The sequence below is a fragment of the Neomonachus schauinslandi genome, chromosome 6 (assembly GCF_002201575.2).
Source record: "Neomonachus schauinslandi chromosome 6, ASM220157v2, whole genome shotgun sequence".
Classification (NCBI taxonomy): domain Eukaryota; kingdom Metazoa; phylum Chordata; class Mammalia; order Carnivora; family Phocidae; genus Neomonachus; species Neomonachus schauinslandi.
Genome location: NC_058408.1, coordinates 43,279,242 through 43,305,562, shown reverse-complemented (window position 1 = coordinate 43,305,562; position 26,321 = coordinate 43,279,242). Strand labels below are relative to the sequence as shown.

At 41.7% G+C, this 26,321-nt stretch overlaps 1 protein-coding gene across 1 annotated transcript in view; it reads right to left on the bottom strand.

Annotated features, from left to right (window-relative positions):
• The window catches only part of LAMC1 (laminin subunit gamma 1), a 126,359-nt gene extending 103,980 nt beyond the window's left edge, over window positions 1-22,379 (bottom strand). The window contains exon 1 of the mRNA XM_021682860.2: window positions 21,842-22,379. Coding sequence (XP_021538535.2) covers window positions 21,842-22,256 — 415 coding nt within the window. The 5' untranslated portion in view covers window positions 22,257-22,379. The remainder of the gene's footprint in view (window positions 1-21,841) is intronic.
• Between the last annotated feature and the right edge of the window lie 3,942 nt (window positions 22,380-26,321).

Sequence of the window (26,321 nt, the reverse complement as noted above, 5' to 3'; positions counted from 1 at the left end):
CCACACTCCTTTGAAAACCACTTCTGTGGGATTTATAGGTGAATGACACATGGGGCTTATCTATCCCAAGAACTTAAAAGATAAACTCACATTTATCATATTTTATATTGTACAAGACAATCTTTCCACAAAGTCCCATGGATCTACCATTCTTTGTTTCAAGACCTTTAAATTCAGTCAACTTCTCAGATTTATAAACAATGTCTCAGAGTGTGTTAAGACTTTAAAGAGGGAGAAAGAGCTTAAAGTATATGACCCACGTTAACATTATGAAAACCATGAAGACTGGCCTAAAACATCTCAGGAGCTTGAGAAATTTATCTGAAAACAAGAATGATTCATTTATGAAGACCAAAGTAAAACCCAGGTCCCCCTCTAAGTGCTTCCTAGAGTTGCCACTGACACAGTTTGCTGTGTTCTTTAGGGAGACAAATACACTAGTCAAATCTTCAGTGAATTTTATAAATAGCAATGTTTTCATTTTTCAAATTACCACTTATCATGCCAAACAGTATGAAGAGCAACTAATTTGATAACTGATTTTACCAAAGAGTAATACCTGTATATGACTACATTTAATATTTTAGAGCTATTTTAATACACTAAAACCTATACCCAAAACATATCTTAAAATGGTTTAACTGCAAAAAGTTGGAAATCGGGCACCTGGGTGGCTCAGTTGGTTAAGCGACTGCCTTCAGCTCAGGTCATGATCCCAGGGTCCTGGGATCGAGTCCCGCATCGGGCTCCCTGCTCTGCGGGGAGCCTGCTTCTCCCGCTCCCACTCCCCCTGCTTGTGTTCCCTCTCTCGCTGTGTCTCTCTCTGTCAAATAAATAAATAAAATCTTTAAAAAAAAAAAAGTTGGAAATCAAACTAAAAAAAATTTTTTATTAATACATCTCTTTCCAAAAAAAGGAAGTGAGGCAGTTTACAAAAATAAATATTTTGCAACAAAATAAAAAATAGCCTCTACAATTACAAAAGAATTGTAACCTAAAATAAAAGCACTTCGCATCTATCAAATTAGCAAAGCTTTTGTAAAATCATAGTACTTTAAGGGGAATATTTAACAGGAACTTTGTATATTGTTCTAATCAACAAAGAAAAAATAAGAGAATTAAGAATTGGTAAAGAGAAACAAAACTGTCATTATTTACAGATGATGATTGTCTGCATACAAAAATTAAAGACTCTGGGGCGCCTGGGTGGCTCAGTCGTTAAGTGTCTGCCTTCGGCTCAGGTCATGATCTCAGGGTCCTGGGATAGAGCCCCGTATCGGGCTCCCTGCTTGGCGGGAAGCCTACTTCTCCCTCTCCCACTCCCCCTGCTTGTGTTCCCTCTCTCGCTGTGTCTCTCTCTGTCAAACAAATAATAAAATCTTAAAAAAAAAAAAAAAAAAAGAAAGACTCTAAAGACAAATCATTAGCATAAGAGAATTAAACAAGTGGTTATAAGATTAATATGCAAACACCAATTACATTTTTATATACCAGCAACAGTTAGAAAAAGTAATTTAGAATAAATTTTAAATAGCAACAAAAAATAAAATATACCCAGGAATAAATCTAACAAAACAAGGCAAGGCTCATGAGAAAGAATTATAAAACATTACTGGAATTCAAAAAGAAGGCCTAAATTATACTATGTTCATGGATAGACTCAATGTTATCAAGATGTCAGTTCAACCCAAAAGAATGTATAAAGTCAATGCCATTTCAGTCAAGATCCAAACAGAGGTCAGTGAGCAACTTGATAACCTGATTCTAAAATTTGCATGAGAGAGCAAAGGCCGAAAGACAGCTAGAATATTTGTAAAAAAGAAAAATAAGTTTAAAAGGGACCAGCCCAAGAAATAAAGACAACACTCAAACGAATTTCAGGTGAATTAAGAACTTAAATGTAAAAGGCAAATTAAATAAAATACAGGAAAGATTTCTTCCATAAGACACATAATTACCGGAGAAAATACTGATATATTCGATCACACTAAAATTAAGAAATTCTGTCTAAAAGATATTACAGAGAAAATAAAAAGACAATATGGACAATATGTAGCTGATAAAGGATTAGTATCCAGAATATATGAAGAATTCTAAAAATCAGTAAGAAAAATGGTCAAAAAATGTGAAGAGACATTTTCCAGGAGAGGAAATATGAAAGACCAATAATCACATGAAAAGATATTTACCCTTATAAATAAAACCACTATGAGAAACAACTTTCCATCACCAAATAGGTAAAATTTACAGATTCTCACAACACAAATGTGGATCAACAGCCTACTAACTCTGCTAGTGAGCATCTAAACCAGCACAATGACTCTGGGAAACAATTTGCATTATCTCATAAAACTGAAGATACTCTTTGTGACTCACCAACTCAGTTATGGAGATTCTTGCACGAAAACATCAGTAGGTATGCGTGCGAACCCTTGCAGAACATTATTCATGATAACAACAAAAAGGTCCATCAGCAGGATAATCAATAAATTAGCTCTAGTATAATCACTTAATAAAATGCCCCCAAGGTGGCGCCTGGGTGGCTCAGTCGTTAAGCGTCTGCCTTCGGCTCAGGTCATGATCCCAGAGTCCTGGGATAGAGCCCCACATCGGGCTCCCTGCTCTGCGGGAAGCCTGCTTCTTTCTCCCTCTCCCACTCCCCCTGCTTGTGTTCTCTCTCTCGCTGTGTATCTCTCTCTGTCAAATAAAAAAAAAAAAAAATCTTTAAAAAAATAAAATAATAAAATAAAATAAAATGCCCCCAAGAATGAAAATGAATGAATTACAACTACACTTTGGAAATGCACTGAAAAAAAAAAAGCAAGTTGCAGATGAGTATATAGAATATACCATTTTTATTGCCTAGGGATGATCAAACTATTTTCTTTTAAAAGCAGGAGGATAAAACACAAAGTCGAGGGTAGTGGATACCTGGGGTGGATAAGTTGGATAGACGTGCTCCTAGAGTTACCGATCACTCCATAGAGAAGTTTTCACTTCTATTCCGGATTTCTGTGCACTGAAACAGAATCATCTGCTGCACAAACAATGTAATTATCTATTTTAACTTGTATTTACCTATAAACACAAAACAACACTTCATACTAATCCGCAGCTGACCATATGTATTTCAATACAAAACACAAAAAACCTCCAAAGATGATTCCATTTATTTTATTTTATTTTTTTAAGATTTTATTTATTTATTTGAGAGAGAGAATGAGAGAGAGAGAGCATGAGAGGGGGGAGGGTCAGAGGGAGAAGCAGACTCCCTGCCGAGCAGGGAGCCCGATGCGGGACTCGATCCCGGGACTCCAGGATCATGACCGGAGCTGAAGGCAGTCGCTTAACCAACTGAGCCACTCAGGCGCCCCAAGATGATTCCATTTATCACTGGTGAGTACTTGAGAACCACTAGTGCAGGTGACAACAGGATTTCCTACCTAAAGGAATAGTCCCTAGGTTCACTAACAATCAGTATTAAGTATTTAAAAGAGAAGTATTAGGGCGCCTGGGTGGCTCAGTCGTTAAGCGTCTGCCTTCGGCTCAGGTCATGATCCCAGGGTTCTGGGATCGAGTCCCGCATCGGGCTCCCTGCTCCGCGGGAAGCCTGCTTCTCCCTCTCCCACTCCCCCTGCTTGTGTTCCTACTCTCGCTATGTCTCTCTCTGTCAAATAAATAAATAAAAAATCTTTAAAAAATAAAAAAAATAAAAGAGAAGTATTATATTGTAATAACCTTCAAAAGACATGAAGAAGGAATTTAAACACCTACTTTATAGGACTTTGTATTTGGTGAAACAGAAACTGTTAAAAAGTCTCAGTCTGAGAAACTCTAGTATTCTAAAAAAAGAAAGGTATTTAACTTGGCATCCTGGATCCTGGAAAGGAAGAGGAGGCTTCTTAAAATGAAACAATTTTATTGTTGGTTTCAGCTATGTTCCTGTTCTTGAAAGAAAGTTCATCAGAACAAATGGACAGGTCCTCTATTATTACTGTCCACACAGGATATCTTAAATTTTGAAAAAACAGCTCTGTGGTCTTTCTCCAAAGATTAGTAAACATAGCTCTTTCAAACACTCTTCCAAAGCCATGGTCTCCCGAAGAACATTCAAATGCCTATGAGTTCACGAGTCAAGTACCTAGCTCTAAGTTCCTGACCTAATGGTTTAAAATATAGCTCTCCAATGAGCTGATATGAAGAAACAAAATACACACTAAAAAGATTGCAGAACAAGGTGGTATGATCACTGGGTGGTACAATACGTACTGTTGTATCATACTTCTACAATGCTGAAATGAATTTATAGAGAAGGCAATTTCCTTCCAAAAGAAACTGGAATGATAAAACCCAGAGGACAATGGGATATATTTTAGGCATAGGGTGACAGCAAAGGACTCTGAGTAAATAAAGACAATGAGTTTGAGGAAAAAAAAAAAAAGATTTGAATTCAAGGACACCATAATCTTTTAGAAAGCAAAAACCATGATAGAGAACCCTAAAGGCAAAAGCAGTCATTTATAACCATTATAACCATCAACATGAGTGATTTTTTTTTAAGATCTATTTATTTGAGAGGCGCCTGGGTGGCTCAGTCGTTAAGTGTCTGCCTTTGGCTCAGGTCATGATCCCAGGATCCTGGGATCGAGTCCCGCATCGGGCTCCCTGCTCGGCGGGAAGCCTGCTTCTCCCTCTCCCACTCCCCCTGCTTGTGTTCCCTCTCTCACTATGTCTCTCACTGTCAAATAAATAAATAAAATCTTTAAAAAAAAAAAAGATCTGTTTATTTGAGAGAGAGCGAGCTCGAGCACAAGCAGGGGGAGTGAGAGAGAGAGAAGCAGGCTCTCATCAGCAGGGAGCCTGGTGCAGGGCTCAATCCCAGGATCCTGAGATCATGACTTGAGCCAAGGCAGACGCTTAACCGACTGAGCCACCCAGGCATCCCAACATGAGTGATTCTTTAAAGATTCCTAGAGACACCAATTTCTTACTGATTTAAAACACCTGAACAGAAAGAAAAAAGGAGGTAGGTAGACAGGGAGAGAGTAAGGACACAGATATTGTGAAAATCATCTGCTTCTGAGAACAAGAAGAATATCGGAGTTAACTCCCAATTCAAAAAGTATCTCAAATGAAATGGCTTTAATATAGCCAGGTTCCTAACAAGACTGCACACAGGCACCAGGGATGAAACTGCATTTTTACACAAAACAATCAAAAACAAAAAATGAACCAATGCCCACAGACTAAAAGAAAGACTTTTGTCAGGGCGCCTGGGTGTCTCAGTCGTTAAGCGTCTGCCTTCGGCTCAGGTCATGATCCCAGGGTCCTGGGATCGAGTCCCACATCGGGTTCCCTCCTCGGCGGGAAGCCTGCTCTCCCTCTCCCACTCCCGCTTGTGTTCCCTCTCTCGCTGTGTCTCTGTCAAATAAAATCTTTAAAAAAAAAAAAAAAGACTTTTGTCTTTAAAGTCATAATTTTTTTGTTAGAATTCAATCACTACTACTTTTTAAAAATATTTATGTAATGCCATACTTGTACTTCTATAATTTAATATAATAACCCAACCACTCAAACGGTCTTAGAATAAATCTGTTAAAATTCATCCTTTCAATGAAATAAAAGTCCCTATTAAATGGACTTTATTCACTTATTTAAGTAACAAATTTATCATACGCCTATTGTATGCCAAATTTTTACGATCTTTAATAATCCTATTGTCATTATCTGTAAAAAGTGGTATACTTTATATAATCAAATGTGATGCAAGTCCATAATTTCTTATCTCTGTGATTCTACATTCAAAAATCCTAAACAGCATTTTCATAACATCTGACAACAAAACACAAATTGAACTAGTGTGAGGCCATTGCAGTCTTTAATCACCCTCAAATGTGAAAACGTTTCGTTGTAGAAATACTGAAATTTTTGCTGCAGGTGTTAGTTAATACAGACCCACTTGACAAAATTTACTATGATTCCCCAAGTCAAGTGCCTAGCTCTAAGTTGCTGACCTAATTAGGGGTTAAAACACAGTTCCTGACCTCGATGAACACATATTGAATAAAAAGATAAATACACATTTAAAAAGATTCCAGCACAAAACGGAATGTTCAAATGACCAAAGAGTGGTACAAACAACAGGCACTGTTTTATCATTTCTGGAATCCTCATATCTAAGACACATCTGGATTTTAAAAGAGCTTTTATTCATCCATCACAGCTGAAGGTAAACATACATACATGCTCGGGATTGTCAAGTAAACCAAGATTTAATGATACTGCGTGGGATGTGCTCCTCCAAGATGGAGCGGGGACAGAGCCCACCAGGTGAAGTACATTCAGCAGCAACACAGGGAGATCTCACTACAAGAGGGCACCACGGGAATGAAAACTGGTGATGTCTCAGAATAAAAGAACTCTGCAACGGTGGGGTGTGAAGGCTGCACACTGGGAAGAGCAGAATGAGGGTGCACCCCCTTTCTTCACGGGTCTTCTCCTGAAGACCTAGAGTATGAGGGTCCACAAAGAGTATGTCTGCTAGTTTTTCTAGATCCTCTAAAGAAGGTGCTTCAGAAAGACCAAAACTTGAGAGAGAAAGGATGCTGGAGCCGGCAGCTCTACCAGCGGAGCAGACGTGCAGGCATGCCAGACCCATCTGCCAGAATCAGTTCTCCCTCTCTGCGACCACAGCAGATCCGAGACTGGCCACAGGGCCGCCCAGCAGCGCTGCATTTTCCAGCCCCCGCACCCCTGCCCCTGGTATGTATGAGGTGGCCAGGTGACTAAATGCTCTCAGATGGCAGATGATCGTATGCCACTTTCGGGTCTTGGGTCTTAAGAATTATGGGGCCCTTGGGTGGCTCGGTGAGTTAAGCGTCTGACTCTTGATTTCAGCTCAGGTCATGATTTCAGGGTTGTGAGATCCAGCCCTGTGTAGGGATCCACACTGGGCATGGAGCCTGCTTGGGATTCTCTCTCTCCTATTCCCCCTGCCCCTTCCTTCCCATCTCTAAAATTAAAAAATAAATTAAATTAAATACAAAAAAAGAATTAGGCATCCGCCCTTCAGCAGCGTCCTCCCATCGGGAACACAGAAGTGCCCATCACCCAACTTCAACCACACCACACACACAAGGACAACACCCTAAGGCACGGCAGATCATGAAGATAAAAGGACCCTGGGTCCCAGGACCTCTGTGTGGATCACAGCTACCCTGCTGCCACTTACCTCAGGACTACCACCCGAGCGAGAAACAAACTTCAATGTTTTTATACTACTTTATCGCTGGACTCTTTGCTACTGTGCCTCAGTCCTTACCTAACAACGCTGATGAGGAACCTACACCATGTGCGAACCATCCCATCCCACCTGTCCAATTTCAAGAGCCCTATCTAAAAGGCAAACTCCATCTCGGGATAATCTAGACAAAATTGCCGTTTCTCAGCCTCATCTGCATTTTGTGGCCATAGCCTCAGAGAAATAGGAATTCGTTCATTCGGCAAACTTTTGAGCCGCCTACTACTATATAAAAGGTAGTATGTTCCTCACTAGGGATAAAAAGTCAACGGGAAAAAGAAAGCAAATGAATTCCTCCCCGGGTCAGGTCCTCCGTACTGCATGCTTTTCACCCAGAAGGCAAGCTCCAGGTCATCTTCTCTGCCCTGTCTCCAGAACTTTGTGGGGCCTTTCCCGGAACAGGTGCTCAGGAAGTGGCTGTTAGGTGAATGAATGAAGAAATCAATAAATTGAGTCCTGTCCTCAATGAACTCAGTCTAATAGGGGAAACAGAGAAAACAATGTAGTACCTCTTACCTCATGGGCATGCATAATGTTCACGGACTTTTATTTATTTATTTTTAAGATTTTATTTATTTATTTGACAGAGAGATAGAGAGCACAAGTATGCAGAGTGGCAGGCAGAGGGAGAGGGAGAAGCAGGCTCTCCGCTGAGCAGGGAGCCGGACGTGGGGCTCGATCCCAGGACCCCAGGATCATGACCTGAGCCGAAGGCAGCCGCTTAACCGACTGAGCCACCCGGCGCCCCAATGTTCATGGATTTTTAGAAATGAATGTATCAAACAACTTAATGCAAGTGCCATGGAGGGGCAGGAGGCATTAGAAATCAGCACAGTCGTCCTGGCAAAGCTGAAATTTGCATGAGTTCTAAAGAACAATTAGAAGGTAGCCAAATAAATCAAAAAAAAAAAAAAAAGGTAAGGCCTCAAGAAAAGATGTGGCCCCTGTGCCGGGTGAACACGTCTACGATGACTGGTTCCAGTCATACAATGAACACAACTAGTACTCCTTTGAATGCTACCGCTTCCCTTAATTAAGTCTACAGCTGAATTCTTTCTCTAGCGTTTGCATCACCCCACTTGCCTAATGTGAACTGCTGTTCAGATTTAATTTTCATTTTTAATCTAAAAATCAGGACTTACTGGACTCATTCTAAAGAGTCCTCTATCGTACAATCAAGGAATCTCAAGGTTGATAGGAATCAGGAAGGTCACTGCATAAAAGTTCTTGGAAGTCACTTACCCTGATCAGCTATAATCAGATCTCCTCTGCAGTTGCATGGGATTTTTATCCTTCTCCTATGGCATGTCTGGTTTTGCCTGAGTGTATTTGTTGATGTACACATCCTTGCTCCCCCACTAGACTGCATGCTCTTCATGCAGCATCCACATTCTTCTTTATCTCATATTCCTCCCGTGCTCAATAATCAAAGGCTTGGCATGACATCATCTTTTCACCCAACCCCGTCAGCTCTGGCAGCCCCTGTCAAGTCCCATCTACTTGTTTCTGGGCGCAGCCCCATTGCTCCTTTCGGTAAAGATGAGATGCTGCACCTTCTTTCCTACGACCCACAGTCAACCCCACAGGCAGAGCTACCTTCCTGCTTCTAATGCCAATAATGTCACATTACTTCCTTTTTCGCCTCCATTTCTATTTTGGGTTAGGGCTTAATCCTCTAAGCATTAAAAAAAAAAGGGAACAAGTTCCAAATAAACCATCCCATTTGTAGGATGCAGAATGTCTGTATCTCAGAAATTGTCAGATGCTTCCTGGCAGATGTTTTAAGCCTGGAATCATCAATGGCCTTTCCAGTTCCATCTTTTGTTCCTCTGACAAGGTTACTGTGCTTCCTTGAGACTTCCTGTTTGAATAACCACACACTTGGGCGTTCAAAACTCCCATGTGTTCATTATTCACCATAAAAGGGACCTGAGGAAGTAACCAGGCAGTTGAACACAAAATAATGTATGAACAGAAACAGCTGTGTGTTAGCAGGATGGACAAAAAGACAGCAGGGATCTAGGCACTGCTGTGAATTTCAAAAACAAGGTCTATTTAGTCAGGCATGGTTAAAAGTCTGCTGATTCAGAGCATTAGTGACCCGTTTCATAATTTAAAGTCACTAGAGATGTGAATAAGTCTGTTTCCAGTTACTACTTCCAGAGTCTCAGCCCCACCCCCACCCTTCCCAACAATCTCCCTCTCGTGGGAACAAAGCTGCCTCTCCTTTCTCTCACAGAAAATGGCAATACCAATTCAAAATATTTCATGCAAAAAAATTAATACCTATTTTATTTCCCAAACCAAAAAGCAGATCCCCACCCCCTTCCCCAAGGGAGTTTCCTATAAAAACACAGGAAAGCAGAGATACAGGTACACAAAGGAAAACACAAACAGCAGCAGAGAAAACAAGCCTACATTCTCCAAACATCTGGAAAGTATGTTAATTTCCAGAATCAGTCCATCTTTTGGTACCCTGAATTCACCATCTGTGTCTTGTGCTAGGATATAAGAGCTTTAAAGTGGATTTAAGTTTAAAACCAAAACTTTTATTAGAATGGCCATAAAACTGAATGACCCCCAATTCCACCAGGAGTTGATACTCACTTATTTCTTGGCATGTGGCAAGAATGCTGAAAACAGCAGTAAACAAACCAGCTTGAGCCTCTAAAGCAATCCTGATAAAGTAAACAAATTTTATTACAGCTGCATTACAGATGTTCCCAGAAACTTTCATAATCTAGTAGAGTTCTACAAATTTGGTTTTCAGCAGACTGTCTATCCCATGAACTTACCTAAAATATTTGCTATAAATTCAACTCTGTAGAGAGCCACTCTAAAAGTTACTCCTAGACACTCAACCCCACAGAACATGACACTTTTTCCATGAAAGGCAATCACATGACCAAAGCAATTGAAGTACACGATTGTTCTTTTGGTTTCCAACTGCCCTCTCCCCTCACATCCCCAGCCACCCACCCCCATCCAAGGAGGCTCATCTCTACCAGATCATGGTCTGGCATTAAAATGGCAATAATCTAAAAATTTGGTGACACCAAAACAACAGAGGTCAAGAGTCCTATCAGAATAAGGTCTGAGACAAGCAGGAGCCACTGGGGGAGGAACCACAGCACAGAGGTGCAGGTGGACAGACCAACTGCTAAACCAAGGCAACTACACCCTCACATGAAAATCCACATCTAGATCGAATCATTTTACGTTGCCAAGTTACTCTCATTTATTCCTCAACAGTTCCTAATAGATCCTCAACAGTTCCTAATAGATCCCAACAGATCCTAACAGATCCTAATAAAAGGATCTCGGCTCTTGAGAACATCTGGGCAGACGGACCATTCTTTCCTCTAATCAGGATTTGTGTTGCCAGAGCCGGAAAATACCACTTCCCAGTCCTGCCAAAGAACAGAAAGCCCTTACAACAAGAGCTGTTCAACTCAATGTCATCTAGATATCACCATTCCCTCTTCAAAGACGGTGAAGCTCTTCTCTTGGAAATAGAATCCCTTCATTCTCCTGGAAGAAAATTGATGGAAAAGCTTTGAGGAAAATACTTACGCTTCTGTATTTTACCAACTGGCAAAAAAAGAGGGGGTGCGTTTTAAGCCCAACATTCAGCCCTCAAATGTAGCAATGGGTACCATCCCACCCAACCACCCGTAAGAAAGGAGCATACCTTTAAACACGATTAGTCACTAAGATGTGATGATGTAGCCACATGTATCACAGAAAACACAATGTGTGCTAAGCAGGTCTATAAAAAATGTAGAAAAGGTAAGACGGCGATTCAGTACTACTTAAAATGTGATCAGTCAACTCACACCTGTGAAGAAAAACCAATCCTAGAATCTCAAGTTCAAGAAGTAGAGGGTAGTCTGTAGCGAGGCAGCAGCACAACACGCAAAATCTAAGCAGGAACTATGACCTCTCCTTCAGCGATCAGGCAAAAAAAAACACAAATAAAAATTAGGTGTCTAAGAATCCCCTGATTGAACCTTAGCTCAGCATGCTCTGGGGAAACTAAGGAGATATAACTTAAATAAAGGATAGATACACAGAGAAGATACATGAACTAAATAGACAGAGATTTACAAATTAGCACATACAGAAACCAAGGTGAAGGGAGTCACTTCTGAGCCTGAAAGAAATCTCCTAGGACCACAGTAGTTACATATCGATCAATCCATAAAAGGTTGATTAGACCTATTTAGTTGGCAAACTTGAACAACAAAAAAGCCACCATGCGGGGCGCCTGGGTGGCTCAGTTGGTTAAGCGTCTGCCTTCAGCTCAGGCCCAGATCTCAGGGTCCTGGGATCAAGTCCCGCATCGGGCTCCCTGCTTGGCGGGAAGTCTGCTTCTCCCTTTGCCCTCCCCCCTCCCCCTCTCTCTCTCCCAAAAAAAAAAAAAAAAATCTAAAAAAAAAAAAAAAAAAGCCACCATGTAAGAGTTAGAATTTACTTGGAGCAGAATGGAAATGAAATCAAACTTTGGAGATGGACCTGGCAGCCTTATCTTTAAGGATGTCAGATAAAGTAAGCAACTGAACTAAATTCAACAGTTCTCAACAACCAGAAAAGAGCCATGGATAAGGCAGAAAGGAGATAAGGGGGCACTCCCCTGACCACCCTTCAGGAAATGGGGTATATGGTATACTTTTCCTATCAGTAGACACTGACAAAACCCAGGGATCTCATTCAGAAATTCAATAAATTCCTTAGAAATTCCTAGAAGCATTAAGAGCTAAATATTAATAAAACTCCAGCATAAGTACCCCAAACCTAAAATTCTTCCATTGCCAACAATCCTCTGTTCTTCATAAAAGTGCAAAGCCCTCTGTAAAAGCAGCAATCCGAATCCAGAGCCCCTCAAGCAGAGGTCTCTCAGAGAACCTACTTTCATTTCACCCCTCAATTAAAGATCTTTCTCTAGTTCTCTATCACTCATGGAGTCTGTTCTAACATGGTAGACTAGGAAGAGCAGAACCTATCCATGACAAGTCTAGACTCCAACCTGAAGTCAGAATGTCACTAGTGACCTCAGAGAAGTCACTAGTCACCTCACATGATTATTCCATAGGATGTAACAACAGTTCTCAATTGTTTTTGAGGATTCAAAAAGGTAGGAAGGGGCGTTCTCCATGAAAGGTGATTTACTTTCTTCTGTCCCCTAATTTTCAGGATCCTCATCTTCTCAGAACCCATCATGCATGTCTTCACTACTCCATGGAAAGCAAACAATGCCTTCACCATTATCCAGTTACTTTTAGATCTTTAAACAACTCACCCTTCCTGCAAAGTCCTTCATTCCCATCTGCTATTTTTCTTCAAGACCCTTGAAGCTCTTCCTGGCTAACTTCAATCTACACTCTTCAGTGTCCCTAGGTTTCAACTGAATTATTTTTACTATGCTTATATTCTCCCATTGATTCCCTCTGCGTGAATGTTTTTGTCTCATCTCCTCAAACACATTACAAATTACCTGAACATAGAGTGTCTCAACATCTGTTGTTACCCACCCATCGCTTATTACAACAGCCCTAAATGAAGGATTTTCCCACCAGGGTCACCTTATTTACAGAACACCTTTGCCCACTAACTAGATTTACAATCCAATAAGCTCATCTCTTTTTGGTAGGTAGCTCTTTTCATTTACTTGGAAATACTTCACAAAATTTCATAAACTTCTCTAGGAAAGCCACACAATTCAAGCTTCAGACTTACTATTCTGAAAGGCTCAATGAGAGGAAGCCATTACTCAGAACATGTCAAACGAGAGAAGATGGGGTCTTCACACTATAAGTAATTTATGGAACATTTAGATTTCACCACAGAAATTAAATAATAAGTTATATAAAAACCAGGTATTGTAACCAAATCACAACCACGCAGACATTCTTAGAGGATTCTCTAAACCTGCAGCAAAACCCGCAAACCTACGATTTTACCACTTGAAACCACAAAAGCATCAACCAAAACCACTACCTGCTTAAAGGTACGTGAGAAGAGCAAAGACACATGGGTGCTCTTCCCACACCATTCCCCACACTTCTCTTCCTGAGACTTTCCATGAAGCTCACCTGAATGCTTTCCTGAAAGCATTCTGCAGGTACTTCAATTAAAACCATCTGTCCACTCACCCAAGAAACATCTGTTAACACCTATTATTGCTAGCGACTGCTGGTAGAGAATAGAAAGACAGTACGAGAAACAGATCTTAGATGATTAAGCCTCAGATTTCGTGCACTACCATTTTAAGCCAAAATCATACCAGAAACAAACAAAACCACCAGTATGTTATTTTGTATACCTGACTGAAAAGTTTAATTTTTTTTAATTTGAGGAATAATTTACACACAATGAAGTACAAAAATATCAAATATACAGCTCCGAACTTGTACATATCTATACATCTATGTAACCTCCCCCCAAATCAAGACAGAACATAAAGTCAGAACTATATAGGAGCTAAAAGACTGGCCATTAACCTTATCTCTGAAAACACTGACAGGCACCTCCTCTGTAGTCACTGTCATGGAGAATCAGTTTGGTTAGCAGAAACCTTCATGTACTCTGTGATTTATCATCACAAAACAAAATTCACTGAGTCTGTAACTCTACATAAGACCATTTCCATTTTTTATTTTAAGAATTTAAAAAAAAAATGTGAAGGAGGCTGATTCTCGATCAATATTTCCAAGAACTTTCAAAACAAAAAGATAATAAAAATCCAAAGAAGATGATATAACAAAAATTCCATGTTGCCTTCCATATAACAGGAAGCGGCCACACAGTTGGAAACAAAGAGTAAAAGAAGGGAGCCCAGGGAATATAACTCCAAAAGTTTTGAAAGAAATCATGTAAATCCCCTAATTCATCTCCCAGCCTTGCCACAGGGTTCTCCTCCCACAAGAGATCTGAGAGCCCCATTGTCTGAGAAAGAGATAAGTCTGCTTTATTTTAATTCATGAATATGTAGCTTCATAGGGCACCAGGCTGACTGGGCCCAGTTATTTTAGGATGGCCTCCTGGAAGAGCCCATGGAAAGAAAAGCAGATGTACTTAGTGTCCCCACAGTCTGGCACAATACTCTAAAACCTCAGAGACATTTCTATAAATGCGTTTTCTGGTAACCACTTTTAGCAAGCTATTAATTTTAGGCACTAATGAGCAAACATCTAACTTTTATCATTTTATAAGAAAAGAGATGCTTGCAAATCCTAGCAAGGCCCTCTTACAAATCTAAAAGCAAGCAACTTAGGCAAGACAATAGAACCAGCACACAGTCATCTTGGAACTTTACCCTTTGAAACTGACAATTTAAGATAAGGGACAGATTAATCCCTTATTTTTAAAAATGTTCTCAGGAATTTGGGGCAGTAAAAATAAACAAACAGCTCTGCTCTGAGCTTTGACACTTTTCCCTGAAACTCAAACAGAACAGTGGTAGAGCTGTCAATTAGGTACAGCTGGAAACAAGGAACAAGTAAGGAAGCATCTGTTGGTTCTGCACCCGTTAACTCTAGACAAGTAAGTGATGACCGTCCATCTGCCTGACGACTATAACGTGGTTCTTCACTAGCCCGCAGGGAAGAGGGAAGGGTCCCTCGGTATGCCTGTCTTCTAATTGTACCCCAATGAATCAAATAAACTAAAAATGATGCCACACACATAGGCAGATATGTCATTATAACTCTTCCCCACAACTGCCCTTTAAGATATCCTTGAAGGGGGTATATTTTAACAACGGACATGAGTGCAGGTCCATTTCTAAAGAAAACACACACGGTATTAACATTAAATTTTCAGAAATACATATTCACTATGAGATTCAAATCTGAGAAGATAGCTTACTCATATAATTTATCTACATGACTTCAAATCACATAAAAGTCTAGTTTTTACCCAAAAAAGGACACTCACAGATCTTTCAATTCCATGTCAGTTACATCTAACTCAGAACTTTTTTTTAAAACTATAGAAATAAAAAAACCATGTACCACGTTTAATATTAGCTATTACAGTGGCGTATGTCTCAAGAAAATAGAGAGATGACCCTGATAAAAATAAACACAAACTCCACAGTATTGCTGAGGAGAATGTAAAGTAGCATGCGATGTCTGGGGACTCCTTATAATTCAGGCATTCATGTATTCACTCACTCTACATACGTTTATGGAACACTACGCCAGACACATTGCTAAGCACTGGAGATACAAAGACTCTAGCCTCCATCAAAATGATAAGTGAATGCTCTATGTGCTCACACCTTTCACTTACAACTTATTATATAACACTGAATGCGCTGGTCTAGGGCGGAAGTCACAAAATGTGTGCTGTAGAGGCCCAGAGAGTAAATATTTCAGCCTTTGAGGGTCAAGACATACAGTATCTGTTGCAGTAACTCAATCGCTTTATAGCACAGAAGCAGCCATAGACAATAGGTTCATAAATGAAACTCATTGTGTTCCAATGGAACTTTATGGATACCAAAATTTGAATTTCATATGATTTTCATGTCACAAAATTTCACTCTTCTTTTGATTGTTGAATGAAAAATGTAAAAACATTTGCACGGTGCATACAAAAAGAGGTGGCAACCCTGGGCTGGATTTGGCCAGTAGGCTATAATCTGCCTACATCCCAGTCTAGAGATACAGGTCTCCACATTTAGGCCACAAGTTCCATGAGGTCAGGGCAATGTCCTATGAATCACTATGCGTCCAGGAACTGATATGGTGCTGAGGAATGGCAAGCAATTAACTAATGTTCGTTATACTGAACTGAATTAAAAGACTTAAGTCCCTGACTGTCTTCAAAGACTTCATGGTCAAGAAGTGGTAACAGACAAATCAAGAAACATATATCACTTATAAGTGCTGTGGTAGATACCTACAGGGTGGTGTGAGTGGGACACCTAATCCATGCCTGGGAGAAGGATGAAAAGGGTAGAAGACAGAGAAACTGGGGAAGAATTCCTGAAGGTGGTGACACCTAGAAGAAGAGTTCCAAACCAGAGAAGCAGCCCTTTGAGCATATAAGATGACAAGAGATAAACCTAGAGGTTAAAACAACAGTCCAGATCCTAAAGTGCCTTGTATATCATGCCAAGGAGTCTGGACTTTATCCTAAAGGTTTGAGGAACCACTGAAGAATTTTAGCTGGGAAATGGTATCATCAGATTTGCATTTTAGAACCATTACTCAGTCCAAAGTGTGGCTGCTTGATCAGAAGGGGCAAAATGGCGGCAGAAAGACCACCAAGTAGTTAGAAAGCTGTTGTAGTAATTCAGGTGAAATTCAGTGGAAAGCTAAAATAAGGTAGAGATAAAGGTGAGGATTCAAGAGACACAGTGGCTGGATATGGGAGGTAAGAGTGGTATCTTGGACAGATTGTAGTAAGGATGGGTGGGAAAGAAAGGGGTGGAGTTACAGTTGTCTAGAACTGACCTGCCTCCAGCAGTGGATCCTATCTGCTCTCCACACAGAGTAATCTTACTGATGAGAGCCTATCAAGCCTGGTTATCTTTTATGAGAGACTTGGCAAAAAACTGGTCTAGAGCCTTAGGATTAAACAGTAGTGCATTCATTGAGATATGACTTTGAGTTGGGTAAGACAGTGAAGAATGAATATAGTTTTGGACATGGCCTTTGGACACCCCAAACTGACCATGGCCAATAAGTCTTTAGGACTGGAGTAAGAGCTGGCCTAGAGATACAAGTTTAGAATTTATTAATTTGCAAACAGTAAATAATGCCTTGAGACTAAGAGGAATTCACTCAAGGAAAGTGAGTCCCATGAAAAAGAAAGGAATCCAAAAATATAAGTGAAAAAGAACAGAGGGAAAAGGAGGAAAACCAAGGGAGTCTGACATCTCTGAATTAGTGTGTACCTAAACTTGTATTTTAAAGCTGGCCTGGAATAAACTAGTCACTCTTCTGAAAGATCTGTTAAAGAAGCAAAGAGTTGCAGGGGTTAGTGCAATAGACTAAGGAGTCAAACACCTACCTCCACTGTGACTTTTGGCAAATCACCACCTCAGGATCCTCATCTTTGCTTTCACTGAGTTGTGGAAGTCTAATCAGTGATAAACTGAAAGTTTCATAAAGTGTAAAATATTATAAAAGCACTCCTGATTTATCATCATTACGACAGAGTACGAAAATTCCATCTAAGAGTGTAAACTTCTGAAGACACGACCTTCAATCCTGTATACCTATCAGGTACTGTACTATGTATTTAGTAGGTATTTAAAAAATGTTTGCAGAATATTTGGTAGTAACATGAGAATGTATGCATGGTGGGGGGGGGGGAAGGAGCACATAGCAAAAGGCATATCCAACTTCCTAAAAGGATTTAGAACTTAAATAGTCAAACCAACCCTCCCACAACTGTGGCCAGTGAGAAAATAATGGGGGGTGGGTGCTTATAGTCCCAACTTCTCTCCTAATGCGTAAATTGTTTCTCTGAATGCTTTAGAAACATGGAGAAGGTATTTACAGAAAAAGCCATGAATTATAGAAAAGGAAAACAGCCAACAGCAACTTTATAAAACTGTGTTCAACTATCGCTGGCCATTAAAGAAGAGCTCCCTAACTTCTCAAGTTGAAACCTGCAACATGTAAATCAGTCCTTTGTGAGACAAACTAAAATAGTGTCCCCTCGGGGTGTGCAAATACCACAGTGAAGTCACCCAGAGTGAACTATTCCCTGACACAGTCAGAACCTACCTTGCAAAGATTGTCCTGGGGAAAAAAATTGCTGTTTGTTTCATTTTAAATATACACTGAAAGGAACAGAATAAAATGCAGTATCCTTACATATCAATTATTCTGATTTAGACACACAAAGAAGATATACCTAAAAAGCATCACTTAATCACTGTTCCTAAAGCTTATAGAAGGAGGTTGGAAACAAATCTGGTCTTGGTGTAAATTTTAGGAGTTCCAAAAACTTTGATTGAGTTGGTTTATAAGCAGTTTCTTCCTTAATCTAATTGTTTTCAGAAAGGGGGAGAGCTACCTTCCTCTAAGATTCAGACCCAGCCTGCCAAGTTTCCATCCGCAATGACTATCAAGTTAATTAAAAAGGCTGTTTAATAAAAGTCAAATCCTCAGCTACAATCTTACTATCAACTATCCCACTGATACTAATAAAACTTATTATGACTTATTATATAACATAAAAGCCAAACTTTTAAACAGCAGATGAATAATCCATACAGAAGTTAGGAAAGATCCAGAAGTTGAATGCAAAATAAGACTTCTTTTTAGAACAGGGTGCCTGGCTGAGATTTCTCTCCACAACAGACAGAAAATGCAATTCTTGTTCCCACAGCAACCTGGACTGATTATATCTGAGGATACACTGCACCCTGGATTACTGTATATGGTGCTTAAGACCTGGCTGCTTTCAGAATCCACACTGATTTTCCTGGCTTCTGTACAAGTGATGATAATGGTACAATGATCTAATTTGTCCTTGCCATCAGTTAAAATCTGCCTTACCGACCACACCCCCCCCAAATGGTAGCAGTTAAAACAATAACGTAATTTTATATATACATGTGTATGCATGAAAAGTTTCTGGAAGGCTGCATGAGAAATTGTGAATGGTGGTCTCTTCCAACTTTGCAACTGAAGAGGAAGAGATTCCCTAGTCATTATATGTAACTGTTTTAATTCACCATGTCATGTTTTATTTTTACAGTAAAAAAATGACCTACGATTAATGCCAAAACATGTATGTTTCTTGTAACGACATAAGTGCAGTCTGACTTTGCTTATTTTAAAGTTTACTGCATTTAAAGTTCAACATCAAAAGGGAGGGGAGAAAAGTGTTGGCTAGCCCTGCTTCTTTCACACTGCTCTCTTGGGAGTTTCACAGGCTCTGTAAGGGCAAAGCACAATATGCATCACTTGCTTAAGGGTATGTGAAATTTGAACTGGATGGGAGATTTAATAGATGCACAAACAGTCATGGTACTTGAATTCATGGGAAACAGTGAGCTAGAGCCCATGGAGTAACTGATGTTAGGAACTGAATATGCTGAACATCAAAACACACAATGATACATAAAGCCCTGCCTATACGTTCTAGATCATAACTTCCATGTATACATACATCCTTGTCATTAAAAAAGAAGCGGGGGGGGGGAGAGAGAGATTGAGACATCACCCCCACAACACACAAATCTCCCTCCCCTTTTCCACCTTTTCAACCACACACAAATTCCTCTGGGACATCATTTAGGATCCAAGAAAAAGTACAGTAAGTTCTAGTCAGGCTTTTAGAAACTGTCTATCTTAAAAGTCTCAAGTAAATGTTTTCACAGTTAATCACAATACTCATATGGAAACTATTTTAAATAACTTTTTTAAACCCATAGTTTTATGAACTTCATTTACCACGAATATTACCAAAAACTGAAGAAGATTTTTTCAGCAAAAACAAGTCCAAGCATACATTTTTAGGGTACAAAGTCATGTAAGAGTCCTAAGTAGATGGCCTCTGAGATTTCTTTTGACCTTTAAATGACCATGACCCAAAATTAATATATCTGCTCCCCAACAGTAACAACCTAACTTGACTGTTACTGTCTTATCTTTTACCTTTGTAACAGAGAAATAATCTTTGAGTAATCTACCTACCTCTGCAATCACCTGAAATAACCTTTTGCTATACAGTGCCCACAGCAGAAAACTCAGAAGGCCAAGATTGACAGCCTGACCTTTACCTAAATAACAGATTCGTATTCTGAAATTTTCAGTTGAATCTCAGGCACTTTGAGACATCGAGCAAATGCTTTCACTTTGAAATTTTTAGTATTTGAAAATAGATTAAGTAAAACTTGGTGGGCATTCCAAATTCAACACAGAAACTTTAATAAGTCAAAGTTTCCACAAAAATAATTGGATATAAATTTCAAAAATAATTTTGGCCAAGTTTAAAAATATAACACCTAAGAGCATATAGCTGTCTAGAGTTAAAGAGTATTCCCATGAAGTCTTAGAAGACCCTAGGTCTCTTGCTGTGTCTTAGAAAGGCACCTGTTCCAACATACTGTTGGTTCTAGGCATTTCCAACACCTTTAAAACACTGAAGTACAGTTTACTTCTTCCATCTCTGAAAAACAGGGGCCCCAGAGTTTCACTTTATGAACTTATTTTCCAAAAGTTCATCTTCCTAATAACTTGTCTAGAAATAAAATGGTATTACAAAGCTGCTAAACACTGCTTTTCTAAAACTTACTCCACACACAGTAATTTAACTACTTTTCAAGGTACTTTTGGTAAGTTATATTCTTTCTCTGGAATCTTGACACTTACATAGAGTCTAATGTGCCAGAGAGCAGTGGAAAGAAAAATGCAAAACCATGACCAAAAGAACTATTTGCCTATAAAACATTCCTTTCAAAGACCCTCAAATAATACTAGCCTTACAGGATGATCTGGCTTTGACCAAAGAATGGCTTGGGCCCTATGTTCTCTCTGGAAGTTCATTACTACCAGCTACCAGGAAAATCAATTATTTCAATGCAGTGGGGACTGCAGCTCTACAAATCAGATGCCAGTTTCTCACACATACTTTACTCTATTAAACACAATAATGAATTATTCTGCTTGTTTATATAGTTCAGTGATGAAGAAAAACTTACTTAGACCAAACATGATTTTTTTACCTTAGGATAAAACGTCCATCCTCATCTACCACCCAGCAAAAAAGTTTTCTATACATCCTTTTCCTGATTTCTAAAAGGTCATTCATACATGTTGCTACACTTGTTTTGAATCAAAGTAAAAGGAAAGACAGTAAGGAGAGCCTTTATACCCAGGGACCAAACTGTGGCCAGAAATTACAGTGAGTGCACACTTTCTTTTGTTTTCTCTGTTCCAGGAGTAGCAGTGAAATAGTTTTGTGGCCCTTAATTACCGCTAAACAACTCTAAAGAACAATAACTTTAAAAGCGAATTTCTATTTTAGTTACACATAGGCCATACCGGTAGTAAAAGCATTTGCTTCTCTTAAATTCCCTTCACTAGAGACCCTTTGCTCTCTAGCTTATTCAATAGAGCAAACAGCAATCACGCTCAATCCTGGAGAGAGAGGCATTTAAACAAGATAAAAGTGCTGAAGGTGGACCTTCCTATCTCTGATCCAAGACCGCTCCGTGATGGCCCTGCGAGGAGGGAGAAAAGCGAGACTAGGGGTTTCTGATTAACGCTTCCGAAAAAAATGGACAAAAACAGACCAAATGGCGAATCATCAAGGAAGCGAAAATCTGGTTAAATTAGAAAGAACAGAAAAGCAAACAAAGATGCTAGCGCGAGGCATCCCGGCCCTCGGCGGAATGTTAAGTGCTAGATCTAGTTTAGAAGTTGGAAAGGGGAGTATCTGTGTGGCCCATGCTGGGGAGCAGAGAGCCAGCATGCGGCTGTTTGGGCCCCGCAGGCTGGGCCAGGAGGTGAAGATGGCCAGGGAGCTGGGCTGCTGGCGAGCAGCAGCAGGAACAGGGCTGTCACCGCTTACCCAGGTGCAGCGTGAGGTTGATGGAGTTGGGGTACTGCACCCCGGCCAGCATGGTCTGGCTTTGCCACCAGGTGGTGTCGGCCTGGTTGTTGTAGTCGGTCAAGAAGGCTGCCCCGTGCTGCAGGTGGGGCTGCCCGGCGTCGCACAGGTGACAGGACTTGGTGACCCCGGTCACCCCGGTCTGCACACAGTACTCCTCGGGCGGAGCCCCGCACGTGTTGGTGGCCACCACGGTCACGTTGAAGGCGGCGTTGACGAACTCGGGCATGCAGCGCTGCGACCGCCCGCCCTCGTCCGTGCACTCGTCCATGGCTGCCCAGGAGCAGCCGGCCGCAGCGGCCGCCAGCACCGCCAACACCGGCCAGAGCCGCCCCCGGGGCCGCAGCGCCAGCGCGGCCGGCTCGCTGCCCTTCATCCCGCCGCCTGCGCGCTGGGCCACGGCGAAGGCAAGGGCGCGGGCGCGTTCCTCTCGCCCAGCGGTGTCCCGGGGAGGCCGCTCTGCGGGCTGAGCCTCGGGGCCCAGGGGCCGGACTCTCGGGGCGGGTGGTGGCGGCGGCTCGTACTGGAGAGACGGGCCAGTGGGCGCCGCTGGCGACGACCGCGCGGCTCGGTGACCACTGCCCGGCTTGCCGCCTCCGCGCCTCCCTCACCCACCCGCAACACAGCCCGCACTCGGCGCCGACCCCCGACTTCCGAGCGCGGGCCCGAGAGCGCGCCCCCGGGGAGGAAGGAGGAGGGGGTGGGGTCGGCAGAGTGGGGTGGGGTCTGGCGGAGGAGCAAGCCCAACCCCGGCCTCCTCTCAACAGCTCCCGCGGCCCCCGTAGCTGCTCCCCCGCCCTCCTCGCGCCGTGGACTGAGCGTCCGCCCGGGCGACTCGCGGCGGCGGCGGCTGCGGCGGCGGCGGCGGCGGGGGCGGTGGTATCTCGCGCTCGGGCCCGCGGCGCGGGATCGGCGGGGGAGGGGCCTTGAGGGGTGCGAGGGGTGGGCGGGGAGTGAGGGAAGGGGTGGGGGATCGGGGAATGGGAGGGGGAAGAGAGAGGCGGAGGGAGAGCGGGGGAAGGAGGGGCGGCGGGGCGGTGCATGACGGGAGGGAAGGGGAGGCTAAGGAGAGCCCGCGCCCTGGGGGAGTTGGACGCCGGGGTCCCCTAGCTCCGCGTCTCCGGAGGACTCCGGTTGGGGGAAGGGGTAATGGAGGGAGCCTTAAAGGGGCGACGCTGGGTCGGTGAGGTCACTTGGAATCGGCCTTTGGGCCCCGCGCCAACCCGGGGCCGCGGCAACGCGGATCTCCGCCCCACCAGGTGTCGGTCGTTGCGTCCAGTCGGCCGCGCCCTGGGGCCGGGACCCGAGGGACCGGACGCTGGGAGCTGCGCGCAGGCTCCTCGCCCCCGCGGGCCGCCCCGGGAATGCCCCCTGCTGCGCGGGGCGGGGCTCTAGCCTTTTCCAAGGAGAGGTCCCGGGGTGTCCGGGGACATACACGGTCCCCGGAGAATTAAGGGCCTTGGTCTCAGCATCAAAATGAATTTTCTGAAGCAATTTCCTGCCTCTAAAGTGTAACCCATCCTTTAACAGGGGCAGAGAAGGAAGTGAAAGGGCTGGGAATGGAATGACATTTTTCCCCTGGGTAGGCAGACCCACTGCGAAATTCTTCCACTGTGTTGTTTATGTTCCCCATCTTGCCTTTAAAAGACTCGAAATTATCTGGATCTGACATCCTCCTTTTCGGGCCTGCTGAGTCACGGAATATTCTCCGTGCCAGAATGACTCAGTTCACAGAACCTGAGCCAGAAGATCATGAGTTTTAGTCCCAGATCAGAACCTGGGCACTTACCCAGTGCTGATACGACAAGCAAGGACCGGGAAAGGAGGGTGCTGTAAAAGTGGACGGCCGGGGTGGTGGCTTTTAAACGTTTGGAGTCCCCAGGCAAAGTGGATGCAACTAGTGGATGCTCATGAGACAGATTTTTTTTTTAACTTTTCCAGATCTTAATAGTAAAGTGAGAATAATAAATATATGCCCCCCACCCCCCCGCTCGAAAAAAGCCCAACCCCCCCAAAAGAAACAAAAAAACCCCAAACTACGTTTGGATTCAGTAGCTCCGTTAAGAGAGTGGGGATCTGAAATAATGAAGTAAGTAAATGTTAGATTACTATGGTTGGGGTCAGTGTTAACTCCAAGAGTACTTTAAGGATAATGGTCTGGTTGGGCGGGGGGGCGGGGGGGGTGTCTTGCCAAAATGCTGAGTTTGCTTAGCAGGCACATGGATCACTTGTATTGTTCATTTATTTGATGAGCTGGGTGAAGGTGATGCATGACTAAAAGTCTCTTAACTCCTCATCCTTTGGCACCTCCGCTTTGGAAGAAGAAACTTGTGGGACTGTGAGTAACAGTATTTTAATCCTTTCATATTCCAGTTGAAGCAAAGTAAATACATTCATTTATACCTAAAGAGGATGATATTCTCTCTCTTTCATTGTACTTGAGAACAAAGACATATAGGACGAAGATAAGAATGTTAGTTGTAAATAAAGAATGTTAGTTGTAAAGGTATTTCTAATAAATATAATTAAGTAAATACATTAATGCATTTGCCCTTAGAAATTTTCAATATTTTATTAGATATTGGCAAACAAAACAGTGGGGGTCCTTTTGTTTTCTACCAGGTTAAAACAGATTAAGGTAAGGAAATACCCAAGTTTGCAAAATCAAAATAAATGTTTGCTGTCGCTGCTCCCTTTTGGATTCCAATATCCAAGGGTAACTTTATTACTTCTGCCCCAAAATTTCATTACCAGAACCTCATCTGATATTTGTAAAGCCCATAAAGAGACTTTGAATTAATTTCTAAATTCTATTGCTCATGGGAATGTGACAAGGAAATATCTATTTTGGAGAGAGGTAAAATGTAACCGGGCCTAGGCCGGGGGGCTTGGTAAAAAAAATTAAAACAACAACAACAACATTGCTCCATTGTTTGAATTCTGATTCAAACAAAACAAAGGTTAAAATAAAAATTTTAAGACAATGTGGAAAATTTAAATGCTAATTAGATATTTTGTGATAACAAATTAAGTATTTTAGGTACCTGAAGATTTTACTGTTTACTAAATAGACTTGGTTTGGTTTTTTTTTTTTAAAGTGAAAGTGTGTGAGATTTTTTTTTTACTTAAGGTTACCCTGTGGGGTTTTTTTTCGGGGGGCCAGTGCAAAGGGAGAGGGAGAGAGTATCCTAAGCAGGCTCCAAGTCCATCAGGGAGCACAACGTGGGGCTCGATCTCACAACCCTGAGATCATGACCTGACCTGAGCAGAAATGAAGAGCTTAACCGACTGAGCCACCCAGGCACCCTGAGGTTACCCTGTTTTTTAAAAAAAAAATTGCGCCCTTTAATAATACATGTTCTTAACTGCTTACAAACTACATTATCTAGTAAACAGATGTAGTGTTTAGAAGAAAAATGTGAAGGTGTGGGAGAAATGGTTTCAGATCCCCTAAAAAATGATATTAGTGCCCAACCCCCAGGGTCTCTGTGCAGCAAGAAATGTAGAATGAGAGGATATAGTTGTTTATTATACAGACAAAAGAGTTCCAAAATTTTAAAAATCCCACTTAGAATTCCAGAGAAAAGAGATTTCCCCCTATCAGGATCTATCTAAATTTCAAGGACGGATGCTGATTTCCTTGGCTTGGGTCACCTGCAAATCCCTGGGCATACCCACCCCTAGCCAGTTGAATAAAGTAACCGCGCTAAAGCAGCCCAACAGAAAGCCACGGAATTTGGGAAAAGCAGTTCTTCAAGGAAAGCGATTGCTGTTGCCAGAAGGGGGCAGGTTACAAGGTAGAAAAATACAACAGATGTCTACTACATCCAAATTGAGAATGTGTGATTTGGTTAGGAAAACAACTTAAAGGGTTATAGTGACCTTTTAACATCGAAACTGCCCTTTTAAAAAATCTTCTGTAATTACCAATGTGTCCATTTTCCCATTTCTTAGTTTTTGCTGACTTCACGTCCCTGTATTTTTCCCAAGCCTAAGCACCACTATACTCTAGGCTTTATCTTTTATATTTAGAATGCAACCTAAAGATAACAGTTACTACTAATATAATGATGTTAGCCTATATTTACCTTCTGTCTTGTGCTTTTCAAAATGTAATAACTCTGAAGCAGGGGATATTAACTTGTCGAGTTGAAGAAACTAAGACTCAAAGAGATTAAGTAATCTCTAGCAAGCAGCAAGATCAAGACTGGAGCCTGCACTTTCTGGTTCCCTATCCAGTGCTGTTTCTTTTTCTGTTGTGTAAAGGTCACGGTCGAGTGTAAAGGAAGAGCTACCTCGAACTTTCAAGGTTTTTAGGTTATCAAATGGGAATTCTAAATTAGATGAAAATTAATGTGATACTGGAAGAAAATTAACAATATCCCTCTTCAGAGTTACACTAACTACACACGATCCTTTGTGTTAGGTTTATAGATCCTTC